This window comes from Micropterus salmoides, unplaced genomic scaffold, assembly GCF_014851395.1.
Source record: "Micropterus salmoides isolate LMB-PRFRI ecotype aquatic unplaced genomic scaffold, ASM1485139v1 Ms_hic_scaffold_1, whole genome shotgun sequence".
NCBI classification, from domain to species: Eukaryota; Metazoa; Chordata; class Actinopteri; order Centrarchiformes; family Centrarchidae; genus Micropterus; species Micropterus salmoides.
The window spans coordinates 42,856,637-42,873,446 of NW_024040040.1; the positions used below are offsets into that span (position 1 = coordinate 42,856,637).

Here is a 16,810-nt window from a genome sequence, read left to right on the forward strand (position 1 = left end):
ATTTACATGTAAAAAAGTTATTGAGTTGAACCAAAAGCTTTCTCAATCTTTTCTCCCAATAAAGATAAGGCTGGTGAGATGGGTCTGTAATTATTCAGCATTGAAGGATCATGGTTGCCTTTCTTTAGGTGTGCAGTTTTCAGTGATTTTGGGAAAATGCCTGATGGGATTGAGCCATTTACAATTTTGAGCAATTACATGTCCAAGTAACTGGAAACAGTTTTGAACAAGCTGGTTGGCAGGGTGTCAGAACAGCAGATGAATGAATTAAGAAGCATCACTAAATCCTCCAGAGTTTTAGTATTGATAGCATTGATTGAATGTTGACAGTCCAGCCAAATTGTTAATGTGCAGTTGCAGCAGTGTTCTGGATTGTTTAGCATGGAGGAATTTATGGTCACTCTGATATATTAGGGTTTTTTTTTCACTAAAACAAGATGCAAACTCATTACACTTATTGAGAGGTAGGCTTACAGGGGCTTACCATTTTGGGGGATCAGTTCTAACTTCTCAACAGTGGTGAACAAGATATGAAATGTTGGATTTTCATGTTGCTAATGTTAGAGAAAAATGCTTGTCTAGCCTATTTATTTCAGAATTGTAAATGTGAAGCGTCTCTTTATAGACATTAATCTAAGGAGGAATTGCTTTAATCAAATGTAAAATATTGTGGACTGTACAGTTACCATTTGGAAATCGCTTTGCTTTCACTATTATCAGTTCCTCTATTTCTCTGTCTTTATTATTTACCCAGATGTTTACTTACTCTGTGATAAATGTTACAGGCGGACTGTGAAGGACAGATATGCAGTGATCTGACCATCAGAGCCAGGAGGACAGCTGTGGATCTCCCATATGTGTTCCCTCACAGTCTGTCACTGACTATATACAGACCCATATATATCTCACTCCCTCTCTTGCCATTATCCATATGCAGTAAATTTCACCAGTGCAAGTCCAAACACATCATGTTCACATTACTGTAGGAGGTAGACTGTCCACCAACAGGCACAAGCAAGCACTCTTACATTGATTTTATTTAATTTTACTTTGTCACATTGGTATGATCATACACATGTAGATTAAGCCATAAAATATATGTTGTTACATATTTTACATAGCTAATGCTTGAGTTTGTGCTATAAAATACACAGAGAATTATTATATTCAGTGTTGTCAGCACATGCATCTAGTAGCAAAACATACTGGATGTCTTATAAATCTAATGCTCGATCAGACAATGTCTCTGCATATATACACACACTGAGACAGTCGCTGAACAAGTCTGCACTGAATAGCCCTGTTACGTAATCATGATCAGCGGCTTTGCGCCTGCGAAGTGAACTAGCAGGTGGAGGAGGAAACATGCGCAGTAGGCGCCTCGTCAGCAGCATCAGGACCAGAAAGAGCCCCAGGAGCCTGCGATGCGAGAAGATGGTGCATGTAAACACGCAAGGGGAGATGGCCGTGTCCGACCGCAGGCGCCACTTGCATCCATGAATCCTAACTTTGAAGCCATTTAGTACGAAAAAAAGACTGAAGGAGGTCATTCTTTTAGCCAACAGCAGCGCGTAAGCGGACGCAGCAGAGAGGCGACAGCAATAACAACACTTGATGAAATTGGTTTTAGTCTCATGACGACGCGTTAAGCCTCTGCTGCGCTGCGACACACACACACACAAAAAAAAGGATTCCTCTCATATCACTCCATATGACGGGCTTTCTTCTGTAATGGTCCCCGGTTTCTAGTGGGATGCACATCAGTGTTTGGCCGTACTCGCTCTCCGTCGTAATGGCAGCTCTGTACCAGGGCACGGACGCCTGCTCTCCGGATAAATTTCTGGCCTTGAAAGACGTGAGAGAGGTGAAAGAGGAAACTACGCTGGATGAGAAGCTCTTCTTGCTGGCATGCGAGAAAGGTTTGTTGTTAATTGTCTCTTGTTTCTTCCAAAGTAAACCCACTCTTAATATTAATTGTTTTAAGGCAGTATGATGTGTTTAAGGCTCACAGAAAAGCTCATGTCAGTTTTGTCTGGCTTTTTTTATTGATCAGTTAAGATATTATATATATATATAATTGTTATGTCTGATATCAGTTGGCTGGCATGTAGGCTGCTGTAAGTAAAATACACTATGACTAACAGCTTGATCCAGCAGGGTCATTGCAGCAAGCAATCTGTGCATTCATGCCACATTTTTTCCAGTGAATACCTCTCACAGCTGCCTACATGTTGGCTAGTGCAGTATTTGTGCCCACAGGGGTTAAGATATATTTAGTTAAACGTCTGCTCTCCTGAAAGTTTCTCTCCTGGTCTGCAGACTTTTCGCAGCTCCTAACAAGGAAAGTGAATGCAAACAAACCGAAGAGAAACTAAACTAGGTGCAGACAGTACAATCGTAAAATACCAATCTCCTCAGATGGGAGGAGAATGTTTCATTGATAAGTTAAGAACATTGCACAGGCAGACGAAGGTGTACAGAGGCCAGCGACTGCCACTGTGACCATATAAAGTCTCTCTAAACATGGCCCAGCAACCGAAATTGTCCTTTGAGGGAGATGTTATTGTTATACACCACTGAGGTTAGGAGGACTGCTGGAGCTGAGCCTGCTTTGTGAGAGTGTTTGCCTCATGTCTGAAGCAGTGTGTGTGTCTGTTTTGCACCATCCGAAGATAATACTTCACTGCTTTTATAGTTCTGACTTTGCAGGAATTTCTTAACGAGGATGCCATTCGCATACTGTTTTTGTGTTTGATGTGCTTCTCAGGTGACTACTACATGGTGAAGAAACTGCTCGAGGAGAACCGACACGGCGAGCTCAACATCAACTGCGTAGACGTGCTTGGCCGAGACGCCGTAACCATCACCATCGAGAACGAGAACCTAGACATCCTGCAGCTTCTTCTGGAACATGGCTGCCAGGTAGTAAACGCACATGAACACACTCGCGATAAGTGTGTTTGCATGCAAGCAGCTATCTGATAGCTCCAAAAAAATTGTTTCTTCATAGGCGACAGATGCCTTGTTGGTAGCTATAGATTCTGAGGTGGTGGGAGCTGTGGACATCCTCCTCAACCACAGGCCGAGGCGATCATCCAAGCCCTCCATCGCTGTAAGTCTCCTCTCATTCCTGCATATAAATCGTCTGCAGATGCAAAGAACAGACTGATATAAGTGATCATTTTTCCACAGTGTTTTAAATGTTTATCAATACATTTTGAATTTTCTCTAGAAACTGATGCAGCGGATTCAGAACCCAGAGTATTCCACCACCATGGACGTAGCTCCGGTCATCCTGGCAGCCCACAGGAACAACTACGAGATCCTGACTATGCTGCTGAAACAGGACATCTCACTTCCCCGGCCCCACGCTGTAGGCTGCGAGTGCACTCTCTGCAACGCTAAAAACAAGAAGGACAGCTTACGACACTCCAGGTACAGGCCAGAACACAGAATATGCAATAGTGTAAACACTGTTGGCTTTCTCCAGATGGCTGCATTAGGCTCCTATTGATCGAAACCAGAAGACTAGTGTCGCACTGAATTACTATAACATCACTTTTGTCTCCTAGACGATGTCTGTGTTATTTTACGTGATGACTGTTTTGGCCTTGCTCTGGTATGCAGGAGCCTAAAAGCTGTGAATCAATGGGTCTCTCAAATGTTTAGGAAAGGTGCCTGTGAAATATTGCAGCACCTTGTTTTGATGATAGCATCGGCTTGAAAATGTTCTCTTTAGCATCTGGAAAGAAATGAGTTGATATCATATGTACTGACTTTTTTGGAGGCTTTTATTCTGTTTTTGACGGTACCATGACAACTAATGCTCTCTGTTATTGCCAAGCTCTACTTATCTAGCTATAGAGTGCCTGTATTTGGTTTGCCAACATGCAAGTATATTAATTTGTGTCATATATATGGTGGTTAGATACAGAAATATAAACTACAAACTCTAATTTAAGGGGAAGCTGCTAAAAACAGCAGTTCTGGGAAGTAGTGATTCTTGATTTCTGATACCATCTTAGACTTGCAGATGAGATTTTTCTGATCTCCTCGGCTCTGCATTTTTGTTTTCTCTGCAACGCGGTGTAGCTTCCCACACAGTAAGCTAAATGAATCAGTCTGCAGTTTGGCTGGCATACAACATAAGAGGTCAGATCAGGTACAAATGAAATCGCCACTGTAGAAGGCTTAATGTTTGCTTCTAGATTTTTTTTTCCTCATCTGCGCACCTCTTCTTTGTCCTGTTCCTTAACTCACATTTTCACCCTCCCGACACCCACCCCTTTCTTTTACCACCACTTTCACCACATCCTCTTCCACTCTGGTCTTTGTGAATCAGGTTCCGTCTGGACATCTACCGTTGCCTGGCCAGCCCCTCTCTAATCATGCTGACTGAGGAAGATCCCATACTCAGGGCCTTTGAGCTGAGTACAGACCTCAAGGAGCTCAGCCTGGTTGAGGTGGAGTTCAGGTACGACTTCTATCAACTGCTGTCCATCATGTCAGTGCACGTTGACCTAATTTCTTTGCACGTAAAGACAGAGAACCTTGTCGCACACGCACAAACATATATACATACACACAATGATATTATATAAGCCCTTTCTTTTATAGTCTGGACAGGTAAGAACCATACCATCTTTAATCTGATTGTATCTAATTTCCTCACTCCAGGAACGACTATGAGGAGCTGGCGAAGCAGTGTAAGATGTTTGCCAAGGACCTGCTGGCTCAGGCTCGAAACTCTCGAGAGCTAGAAGTGATTCTCAACCACACATCCAGTGAGGATCACATCAACAAGAGAGGCTTAATGGAGGAGCGCATGAACCTCAGTCGACTCAAGCTTGCCATCAAGTACAACCAAAAAGAGGTTAGTCTGCAAGTGTCACCTTCGTGTTTTTTTGGCAATGTGTCAGTAGCATACCTTGATAATTATTCTTGCCAATACTAGAAAATAATAACTCTATCTCTTATTAATGACCTCTTATTTACTGTACAATATGCCGGGCTTAACATCTGCTCCAGTGCACCATGTGCTTGTCTTTGTGAAATATGAGTTTGGCACGATAAAGCACTTCCTCCAGGCAACGGCAGTCAAAGACAAACTAAAGCTGGAAGTTTGAAGCTGTGGGGCAATTTACAATTGGGATGTGCTCAGTGTGAAATGTCTGATTCATATATCACAGTACAGCTAGTGGCATACTAGGTTCCTCCTAAGGGGAGAGCTACTCCCTTATTTGTAAGTCTTAGTTTTGTTTTGTGGTTGGATTTTTATTGCAGAGAGAGAACATCGATATGTTTATAGCTGACTCACTTAAAAGAATCTGACATCCCACGTGTTAGCTGTTTTCCTCCTGTACTAATCCAAGCTAACTGGTTGCTGGCTGTAGCTTTATACTCCTCCTAGAGACATGAGAGTGGCGTCAATATTCTCATCTAACCTAACTCTCAGCAAGAAAGCCAGTAAGCATATTTGCCAGAATGTTGAACTATTTCTTTAAGCTCATGAATCTCAACTGATCTGATTTAAAAACTGAATTTGCCTGTACTATCAGTTCACATCCTCACATCTTTCTCTCATGATGCTCCTCTTACAGTTTGTGGCTCAGTCTAACTGTCAACAGTTCCTCAACACCGTTTGGTTTGGAGAGACGGCCAGCTACCGGCGCAAACACACCTGTCTAAAGATGGCCACAGTGCTGAGCGTGGCGATGCTTTGGCCGCTGCTTTCTGTCTGTTACCTTCTGGCGCCACGCGCCCGTGTGGGCCAGATCATCCACACGCCCTTCGTCAAGTTCATCATCCACAGCGCCTCCTACTTCACCTTCCTGCTGCTGCTCAACTTGTACTCTCTGGTCTACAACGAAGGCAAGAAAAACACCATGGGCCCTGCGCTGGAGATGATTGATTACCTGCTCATCCTCTGGATCATAGGTCAGCTTTTTCACCCCACCTCAACTCAGCTGTCATGCAACAAATAATATACTAGTGTATGTGTGATATGTGTAGGGCATCATGTATGTTGTAATCATAATATGTATTTCAGTGCTTAGAGGGCAGATTTCTATAATGGAATAAACATTCATCTCCTAATAGACACAATAGAACTACAAATAGAATTCAATCATACATTCAATCATACAAAACTGAACTGAATTAGAATTAGAATAACATTGCATAGTGGAGTGAAAATGAGAGATTCCTGTTATGGTCTGGCTGAAGTCCAGTATCCTGTATCCATAATCCTATCAGGCATAACATGACAAACAGCTGTTTCTAAATGAAACGACAGAAAGCCTGGCTTGACTGGATTAAATCTGTCAGCTCTGCTTCTAATTGAGCTCTTTAGAAAGGAGCCGCAGCTTCTCATTTCTCCCTTGTGGCCCATCTGAGTGCTAACATCACCGGACCCAGCCCACATACTGTACATGCAAACATATATTTGCAGAAAAAGCCAAACCCATGTGCACAAGCTGTATCTGTCCAGATGAGGCCGGATAGTGACAGTTAGAAATTGACCCTGTCTCTTTCTCTGGGGAAGGGCCTCTCTACCTCTCTGTTCTGCCAAGAAACCATTAGCGTGATCATTCAATCGCTTTAATGGCCCTGCCTTCTCAGCAGCAGAGATATTGGTCTCATGGTTGCAACATCCTACCCCTCTCCACTAGACACAAAGCATTGCAACCACAGCTCATTGGTCTAGGTTTCATCGGCGCATTGATGAATCATCCCAATAAATGTGCCTGACAGCTTATAAAAGGATGTAGAAGCAATTGACTTATATTATTCAATGTTATGAAGATAGTTGTGGGGTAATTTGCAATTTATTCGGTATGTTGCAGGAGTGAGATCAGTAGTTGAGTCATTAGACAGAGGTGTAATGGGCTTTTCAATGGGCTGAGATAGCCCACTAGAGGGGGAAAGATTCCTTAAGCATGTACTGCAACAGAGCAACATCAAAGATCAATTTTAATAACTTCAACAGTTTTTATTCTTCAAGGCTGCTTCATTGTAATACAGCTTCACCGCAATATGTGATGCAGTGGTGCAGATTTAATACTCAGGGGTCTCTGCAGCATCGACAAAACACGATTAGTTAAATAACAATGAGATGCAAATGTTATCAGGAGGTGAAAGGGGCTACTAAAGTTGCTGCATGTGCTGCACATCTACAGTCAGACTGCAGCTTTTCAGTCCTTTTGCTTTCCATTGTTCTCTCTTTCTCCCCCGCTACCCTGCCCCCCATCTCTCTCCTGTTCTCTCCATCCTGCTATTCCCCTGAGCCAGATGTCTTACATTAATGGGTAAATCAGAAGACTTGTAGTGTGGCTGTAGTCTGGGCTACATGCATGCATGTGTGTCATTGTGTGGCTCATTACATCTCTCTCACCGTTTACGAGTGTGTGCACACTTCTGCACTAGAACACACATTCAATTCAAAGCTCATTCCATATTAAATGGTTAAAAAATAAAGACTAACCATTCGGAAGCTGGTCTAAATTGTTTTATCTCCTGTAGAAGAAGAGTTAAATAATTTAGCATCTGTGAAACAGATGGCGAAAAAAGGTTTTGCCAGTAAGCGTTCTAATACTCATGTTGGCCGCAAGAGGCTGAAGTGCACCCTACCCTATGACCCTAACTCATGTTCTAAATAGGACGAAAAGCATTTAATTCCAGGTGAGTTTTAATTACTCCATGCTTTTTAAATTACTTCCATGTTTTTCTTTTGGCTAGAAATCTGGCTTCACCTGGAAGAAAACATGGATGAATTTAGATAATTTGATCCTGACAAAAAAAAGTCACCTGCCAATATTTTTATTAAACCTGTTTTCACAGAAATTTTATCCTGGCAAAACTTTTTTTTCATCTGTTTCACAGAAGGAATTTAGGAGGATTATCCTGGCAAAACATTTTTTTCCAAAAACAACACAAGTTATAAACACAGCAGAGAAAACAATTTAGAACCAAATTTTTTTCCACTCACTTTCCTCTCAAGGCTTCCGTACTAACCAGACAAAATGAATGGAATTTATTTAGAGACATACACAATTCATGTGACAATACCTCTTGGCTTACTTTCTGTTGAATGAAATCCTTTCTGAATCAAGGCGCAGAGAATGTGTCACTGTGCCTTGATTTGCAGCTAAAGTCAAGCTTTCGGCCTTAATTTTATTATCCGTATAATAACGTACATTTAGAATTGATGAAATTCCATTTGGACACAAAAAGACACAGACACCCATCTTTATTACATTTCACACACCTCCGTAAATCCCACAGATGACACATTTTCAGTACATTAATCTCTGATTTCTGTGTCTCATACATTCCTGTTTCCCCTGGGCTCCCTCTGTGAGACGACTCATGGTTGAATCTGGAAGTGATTTTTAAAATGTTGGGGATGACTGCAAAATTACTTTCTCCCTCAATATATGTGGTGATGGTGAATTCCTGCGCTCCTGTAGGGATGGTGTGGTCGGATGTGAAGCGTCTGTGGTACGAGGGTCTAGAAGACTTTCTGGATGAGTCTAGGAACCAGCTGAGCTTCGTGATGAATTCCCTTTACCTAGCCACCTTTGCCCTCAAGATAGTTGCTCATAGCAAGGTACACGCACATTACACATACTCTTTAGATTGAGATGATGGATAACTGCAGACATTCTTTTTCTTCTGTTGGCTTGAAAGGTTGAAAGATTGCTTGAGAACAGATTCAGAAAGTTAATACATTTCACTAAATATATACATATTCTGGGAAAAACATTAGTAGTTCATCATTCAGTATATTAACGGCCCTACACACCCACACAGGTGCAATGAAAAGCTATGCTGGGAATTATGTGAGGTTACCAAACCTAAGGTGTAAATTTTCCCACCTTAACAGGTACTACAGGAGATTGAGGGAGATGTCAGTCAGGTACAGTCTGTCCATCCACGTGCTCTTTAGAAAGAGGTCTAATCAGGCAAAATAAGGGAAATCATCCGTGTGAGTGGACCATGAGTATGCAGAGGAAACAGTCTGTAGCTCTAATTTACATTACTGAAAAAACCTATATTACCTAATTTAATAAAAGAGCACCATATATTGTATTGATTATTTTAACAGTTTGTATATTACTTCTAACATGGTTAAAAGCTATAGCAGATTTTGTGAAAATATGCTTACTGGCTTTCTTGTCCAGTGTTAAATGGTTAGATGAGAAGATAGATATCAGTCTGTTAAATATAAAGCTGCAGATAGCAGCCAGTTAGACTAGCTTAGAATAAGGTCTGGAAACAGCTAGCCTGGCTGTGTCCAAAGGTAAAGAAAATCTGCCTCATTAATTAACACACTAATAAATCATATCTCAGTTGTTTAATCCATTGGCTTTACTGTTGGTTATGTGCTTGACTATTTCATGGCCAGGCTAGTTGTTTCCCCTTATTTCCGGTCTTCCATGCTAAGATAACCGTATGCTGGCTGTAGCCTTACATTCATTCACTAGACAGAGTTATAATCCTTTTCCCCCAAAGTATCTAACTGTTGCTGTAATTGCAAAATAATTGTAATTTTTTTCAGAATTATTCAGCCTGAAGAAAGCTTGAGCTGTAAAATGAACTCTGAAACTGTTAACCCAGTCTCTTTCTCCTAGCTGTCTAGAGATTGGCTTATTAGTAATTTTTTATGATTGTATCACCACTTAGATACAGTAGCTTTAGTTATGATACCAGTCTGCTGATGCTTCTGTTTAAAATGTTCATTTGGTCATTGTAGTTAGGCCTAGCCAAATCAGGTGTGTTTAACAGCTAGCAAGCACACATGTCTTCCCCTCCTTTCCTGTCAGCGACGATATAATGTTCGCACAACAAGGATGTTTATTTGGCGAATTTGAACTAGCCTTCAGTATGGTTGGTGCTGTAGGTTGTAATGCCATAATAATAACAATATAGTGGCTGGCAACGATATGCATGTGTTAATTTTTTTTTCATTCATTCTTGTCAAAACTACCTGCTGAACTGTTTAACCAATAAACAAATCAAGTAGGATATAGTAGTAAGTATAGGGAGACGCAGCCCAAATAGATGATGATGACATGACGCAAGTCTGACATGTAAAGTTCTTTAGTGTGCTCGCAGAATAACAGTGTGAAACCAAACCAAAACCAACTGAATGTATTAAAATGTATCAAAACATGAACTTTGGTTCAGACCTTGGTGCAGACTTTCAGGTGTGAAAGCCTCCTAAATTAGTATCACATTAGTGCTTTGCTGCCTCTGAATGTGTTTGTTTGTTGTCCAGTTCAAGAATGTGGAGGACACAGAGAGGAAGAACTGGGATGCCTTCCATCCCATCTTGGTGGCTGAGGGCCTGTTTGCCTTTGCCAACGTTCTAAGTTACCTGCGACTCTTCTTCATGTACACCACCAGCTCCATACTGGGGCCACTACAGGTACGACAGCAGTGGTGACCTTTTTTATACAGTAGGATACTTGAACTGTGGTATTGTTTCAAACTTTACAATGACTTATTCTTGTGAATATGATAATTGAGTTGCATTTTTTTTTTTTTTTTTTTACAGTCGGCTGAAAAGTACATCAAATAAATGTCCTTTGTTCCCAGCACTGTTAAGTGTTGGAATTAGATACAAAGCATTGAGGTTATAAAGGGGATTCGCTGTTGAATGTTTCTGAACAGCCAAATGAACTGTTTTGTAAAACTTTGTAAAAAGACAAAACTCTTATGTAATGGTTATAAAACTGCTTCCCTTTCTAGAATTCTCTCTAACCCCACCACACACCACCCACACTCTTCTTCTCTTAGTGAAGTGTGAACACTCAAGCATGAGCCCACACTAAACATCACACCAGCTGTGCTCAGCCGTATCATCACCATCATCATAAGCATTAAGTATAAGCACGGTGAACTGAGGCAGTAGACGAATGTGTTCTGCTGTAATTATATGCTCATAAGAACTTGAACGCAAAATCATAAAGCTTTGCAGCTTAGTTGCCATTTGCATCACCGTACTGGGATCATAATATCTCGACATGAATGAGAGCCCTTCAGTTTACACACAATTGATTTCTCATGGTAACTTCAGTTTAAGCTGCGTATTTAAAGCTGGAGGAGCTGACTCTGGACGCCCACAACACATTTTCATTGGATCCTAGATTGATTTCTATCACAATCTGGCACATACAGCCCATCTGATCCATTGCCATCTTAACAGCAATTTTGGCTGCATTGGAGCAAAAAAGGAAAACTATAGTCATTTGAACTCTGAACTTTATGAACTTTTTGAATTTATTTTAACTTACTTATGTTCAGGTCCTCTCTTAAAAAATGTTCACTCTTAAGTAGATTCAATTTGACAAATGCACCAGTATCAGCCTGATATGTTTTTTTTCTAAACAGTTGAAATTATGGAAATTGGAAGTGTTTGGTAGACTTTTCTAAATCCTGGAAAAACTGCACGGGTTCAGCTTAATTAACCCTCATTCTGAGCTGGCATTCAGAATCAGCAGCCATGAAGTACTGATTCACTTCAATTGTTTTTCTCAAAAGGTTATGGAAATGTTTAGCCATACGGCTGTACTGATCATGCCTGTTACACAACCCAAAATAAATTCAATTTGTAAAAAGCAACATTTAATCAGACAAAAATGGGCATTTCTGTGGTTTTGTAGTCCCTCAGACTGCCTCATTTGACAAAGGTCTCTCCTTTCGTTAGCATATCTTATTTGTTTACAACCACACGGAAGTACAATAGTGCATAAATGTGTGTATGTGAACATGAGTGTCATATATTTTTCACATCTTACTTGATCCCTTTCTCATTCCTAATCCAGCAATTACCAGCTTGTTTGACACTGTCAAACATAACTACAAGACATCATCTGTGCCATTTCTTGGCTGTTACCAATTCACGGAGGTTGTGTTTGTTTTTCGACGGATTAGCGACATTTACCATCTACCTGTGTAAATGGTCAATATCTGTTGAAAAACTGTGCCAGTAAAGCTGCATAGGTTTCATCTCTATACTTCTTCTATACTGAGAAACTTCAGGCGGACAGTCAAAAACAAACAAACTTAATGGATAAGCTTATTGTACAAAGTTGGTCAACAAATATTCTGTTATGTCTTTGTTTTTCCACTTTCCCAGGCCAAAAAGCAAAAAATCTGGCATGAGTATTTTCTACTTAGGCTCGATCTCAGTGCAGTAGGTGTCCCTTTTAATCGCATTGTGATGTTGTGTAACGTCCAGCCAGCTGGCAGAGAGAGATTATAAAGCCAGCCAAAGCCTGACTCTGTGCTGGCAGAATTTCACTTCCCTTCATCCCGTGTGTGACTTTATTACATAAAGCAGTCTTCAGGTATGCAGTGAGGTCAGTCGATCTGTAGGGATGCTTTCCTATCATTAAGCCCAGGTGCTGTTTGCGGTTGACTTATAAAACACTGAGGGTGCCCTGTAGGTTATTAATGAGCGCTCTTCAGCTACCATCTCCTCCATCTTTCTGCCTCCGGGTCCCTCTCTCTTCTTTCCTCGTTTTTCTACACTCACTCTGTGACATCACTGTCTGGCTTGGCAGGATGGAAAAATTATTAGCTTTGGAAAAAGATGTGGCTGTGTGCTTGCGGCCGCATTCACACTCACGTGGCAGACACTCCTCCCTACTAATGCACACGCGCCCACACATTTCCACACTCTTCACACTGAAATGTGTGCATGCAATTCGGTTGCAAGCCAAGCTCCTGCTCACACACAAACACACACAGACGGTGAGGCAGTACTATGTGGGTTGAAATGATGCAGGTTTCTTTGATTCCGTCCCTCCTGAAGAGGCCAGCTCACATTTCTGCCGGGTAGTGCCCCCTACTGAGGTTGGAAAGAGTGACTGAAAGTGTGAGTGTGTGTCTGTGTGCATCTACTATCACCAGTGTGCATACAATGAGCTCACTCATGGCCCAGACTTAACCTCACAAACAGTATGAATCTCCCATAACTGGTGGCGCACCAGGAGGCATGTATGAGTGTGTTCAAGAGAAAAATGCACAAGTTGTGCCCCAGTTACATACTAAATACAATTTTTTTTGTATTTATTGTAGTGTGTTCACACGTTAAAAGTGTAAAATATTTCATCTATTGAAATATGATGTCGGTGGATGCTATTGTCCCACAGTGTATTGCACAAAGAGCGCTGGAAAAAAAATGTAAAACAAATTGGAAACAGTGTTGAGACAGTCCCAGGAACATCTTTGTAAACATATTTTGCCTTGTGCTAAATTTAACTGTAAGTCAAGTCAATTTATTCATTGAACAATTATAAAACAACAAATGTTAACTAAAGTGCTTTACAGAGAAATGTAATTAAAAAATTCTATAAAAATAAACAGTTAAATAGCAATGTTAGAAGTACAGTGTTCCTGGATATCCAATAGTGCACACTTTGTATAAAGTCTTGTTAGAATAAAATGCTAAAGTACTTAATTTCTTATATACAAACAGCCAAAACAGTACTGCATTCTATGCTGGCATATTAATATATATAATATAGTGTATGCCTTATTGGATTGTTTTGTCGAAAGGGTTTTACTTTAAATTCATTAGACCCCCATCCAGTCAAGGTTAAGTGCTCCTGACTTGCTGCATTCCTGCTCTGTTTGTACAGTAACTAAGTTAGGCTGCCTGTCAGGCTGGGAACACCCTCAGCTCCTAAATCAGACATGTACAAAGTGGCAGAGGAATACACCAGGGGGATTTAGACACGACAAGAGAATGAATCACCCTAAAAGGCTAGCCCTTCTACTCAAACAAGCTGCCTGGGTTTCAGTGCAAACACCCCAGTCGCCATTCACCTTGAGATGCAGGGAGAGTGGTCATCCCTCACACTGCACACTGTGTGTGTGTTTGTGTTTTGCAAGGGCGAGCGTGTTCTGACCTTGTTTGAGCATCTCTAGGTCCTAGTAAACAGATAAGCCACTCAAGTCTATAAATAGTCGGTTTCCAATGGTCTGAGAAGACTTTCTCTGTCTTCCATCCCTCTTTTTGGCTTCTTCCATGTTTGTCTGTCTTCCCTCAGGTAGGGTGAGAGCGCTACAACTGCCGGAATATGTTGCTTTTTCCACTTTCTCAGGGGATCACAGCTAAACAAGAACATTGGGGTGGGGTGATTAGCCACAAGTGGTCAGAAAATTTGCAAGTGTTGAAAGAGAAAAAAATCACCCCCAAGTAGACATATACCTACTTTGTTAAAGTTTTAAATATTAGGTGGAAACAGGTCTAGTAATAAAGACACCTAAAACTAGAACTAACTAATTCTGCCAAAATAAACACATTTTCTTTATTAATATTAACTAAATTGGCGTTAAAGTAAATATTTGAGCATTATAATGTTCCAGTCAGTTTCCTCTTCAAGGTCATATAGTTAATGCAGATGTCAACAGACCTTTTTCCCAGCATTTTGACTTATAACAGGAAAAGCACAGGTGTAACAAATAACATTAATAATGTCAGCTGCTATCATAGCACAGCTATACTTAACATTTCCATCATTAATGTTGTGCTTATGCTGGTTTTATCTGTGCTTTTCCTGCTACAAGTCAAAATGCCTGCTGGGAAAAAGGTCCATTTGTTTGATTCTATCGTAATGCTAATGTCAATTCTTAAAGAGTAACAAGACTATGTGGCTCATGAAATCTATTTATATCAGCCCTGCAGAATCCCACCCAGAAATCCAAAATACATGAAGAGAATCAAAATAACTTGGCAAAGAAAGCGCTGTACCTTTACTGTCTTAACTTTAAGAAATGATTCAGTTCAGGATCAGATAAACTTCTTGTCTTGTAGTCAGATCTAGCTGGCAGAAAACTGACTGAAAAATAGAAAGGAAAAAAAGGACTCACATCTACTTGATTAGATGAAATCAAGCAGCACAGGATTAACAGACAAAAATGAATTTCCCCCCAGATATCCATGGGTCAGATGCTGCAGGAGTTTGGAAAGTTTTTGGGCCTCTTCCTGCTCGTGTTATTCTCCTTCACCATTGGGCTCACCCAGCTTTATGGAAAGGACCAGAAAGACCCAGACAAGAATCCACCCAAGGACTGCGAGGGCATTTTCTGCCAGCAACAGAGCAACGATGCATTCCACACGTACGCTTTAAGATATTGGACAACGATGACGTCAATGATGAATGTTCAGAAAGCTTGTTTAGAGATGTTAGAGATTATATATAAATATAGCTGACAAAGTCATAGACGTTTTTCTGCTTCACAATTTAACTGTAGAATTACATACAAACAATTAAGTGCTTCTGACAGACTTGTTACATAAATGCCCACTGACATCTACCGCTTTCATCCGTTTCACAGGTTTATGGGGACCTGCTATGCCCTGTTCTGGTACATTTTCTCCCTGGCACACGTTGCACTATTCGTCACCCGCATCAGCTACACAGAGGAGCTGCGCTCTTTCGTGGGTGCCATGATCATAGGCACCTACAACATTGTGGTGGTTATTGTGCTGACCAAGCTGCTGGTGGCCATGCTCCATAAAAGCTTCAGACAAATTGCTGTAAGTATAACCAACGTTTGGCACTGAATCCCTTTGTTTCTCAGTGCTGTCAAGGGTAATTTGAGTTCAACTTGGAACTGAAAGTTTTTCATTTACTGGATTTTGTAGATTTCACTAATTCACCCTGAAATGTTACACAGATGTGAAGTTGTTTTTTGACTTTGGAGCCCTGCTGCACATTTTATGCTTCCTTTGAATACCCATTTGATTTTGATTATGTAAATCAACTCATTGTCCATGAAAAATCTGTCTCCTCATGGATTCCCACAAAATATTGTTTAGCATTTTTGAGATTCTCTGAACGTAGTGTGAAAGTTAATTCTCACATTCCTGAGTTCTGGATGTTCTTGTTGGCTTTCGGGCTTCTGTAGAACCACGAGGATAAGGAGTGGAAGTTTGCTCGCGCCAAACTGTGGCTTAGCTACTTTGACGACAAGTGTACTCTGCCTCCGCCGTTCAATATCCTCCCCTCCCCAAAGACTGTCTGCTACCTGGTGACCAGCATGAGCAAGTGGATCTGTTCGCACACCTCAAAGGGCAAGGTGAAAAGACAGAACAGCCTCAAGGTAAGAAAAATACTGAACTGGCTTAAATTGTTGCAGAAGGATGGCTGCCAGTGCATTGATTTTGATTTTTTCAGAAAGGTTAAATTCAGTCTCTTTCCCTACTCTTGAATGAAGGGCCATCTGTGCTTGGTGCAATATCTTATCATCGATCTGAATTCGTTCACTGTCTTTTCCATCCAGGAGTGGAAGAACCTGAAGCAGAAGCGTGATGAGAACTACCAGAAGATCATGTGCTGTCTGGTTCACCGCTACTTGACCTCCACACGGCAGAAGATGCAGAGCACAGACCAGGCCACGGTGGAAAATCTGAACGACTTGCGCCAAGATCTCTCCAAATTTCGCAATGAGATGAGGGACCTGCTGGGCTTCCGGACCTCCAAATATGCCATGTTCTACCCAAGGAGCTAAAAAGGACAAGATATGCCCTTCCCTTTCCCCTCTCCTCTTGACAAAACCTCTGCTTCTCGTTTATCTGGGATGCCATGTGACCCGAGCATGTGCAAAAACTCTTTTGAGTCACAGAGGCAAATTTTAAACCTGGAACTTAACTAGAATCATATATATTTATCCACCAAAGCCTCCAGACTCAGGCCCCCTATGTATTATTCAGCTATTAAACCTTTTTTGTAAATAAAGAAAGCCATTGTTTTCAACAGAAAGACAAATAAAGATTTATGGTAAAATTTGGCAA

General features: G+C 41.0%; 1 protein-coding gene across 1 annotated transcript; it reads left to right on the plus strand.

The window, feature by feature from the left end:
- Nucleotides 1-1,378: 1,378 nt before the first annotated feature.
- Nucleotides 1,379-16,806, plus strand: trpc1 (transient receptor potential cation channel, subfamily C, member 1). The gene is made up of 13 exons (XM_038729185.1): nt 1,379-1,919; nt 2,768-2,922; nt 3,011-3,112; nt 3,233-3,435; nt 4,343-4,474; nt 4,678-4,873; nt 5,601-5,937; nt 8,469-8,608; nt 10,280-10,429; nt 14,948-15,132; nt 15,352-15,553; nt 15,925-16,119; nt 16,300-16,806. Exons 1-13 carry the CDS (start codon nt 1,754-1,756, stop codon nt 16,525-16,527), a joined length of 2,391 nt encoding a protein of 796 aa, XP_038585113.1. The 5' UTR covers nt 1,379-1,753; the 3' UTR covers nt 16,528-16,806.
- Nucleotides 16,807-16,810: the final 4 nt, after the last annotated feature.

Coding starts and splice junctions, on each gene's coding strand:
- trpc1 (XM_038729185.1), top strand. CDS start 1,754: ATGCACATCAGTGTTTGGCCGTACTCGCTCTCCGTCGTAATGGCAGCT. Junction 4,874..5,600: donor TCAAGTACAACCAAAAAGAG/GTTAGTCTGCAA, acceptor CTCCTCTTACAG/TTTGTGGCTCAGTCTAACTG. Junction 8,609..10,279: donor AGATAGTTGCTCATAGCAAG/GTACACGCACAT, acceptor TTTGTTGTCCAG/TTCAAGAATGTGGAGGACAC.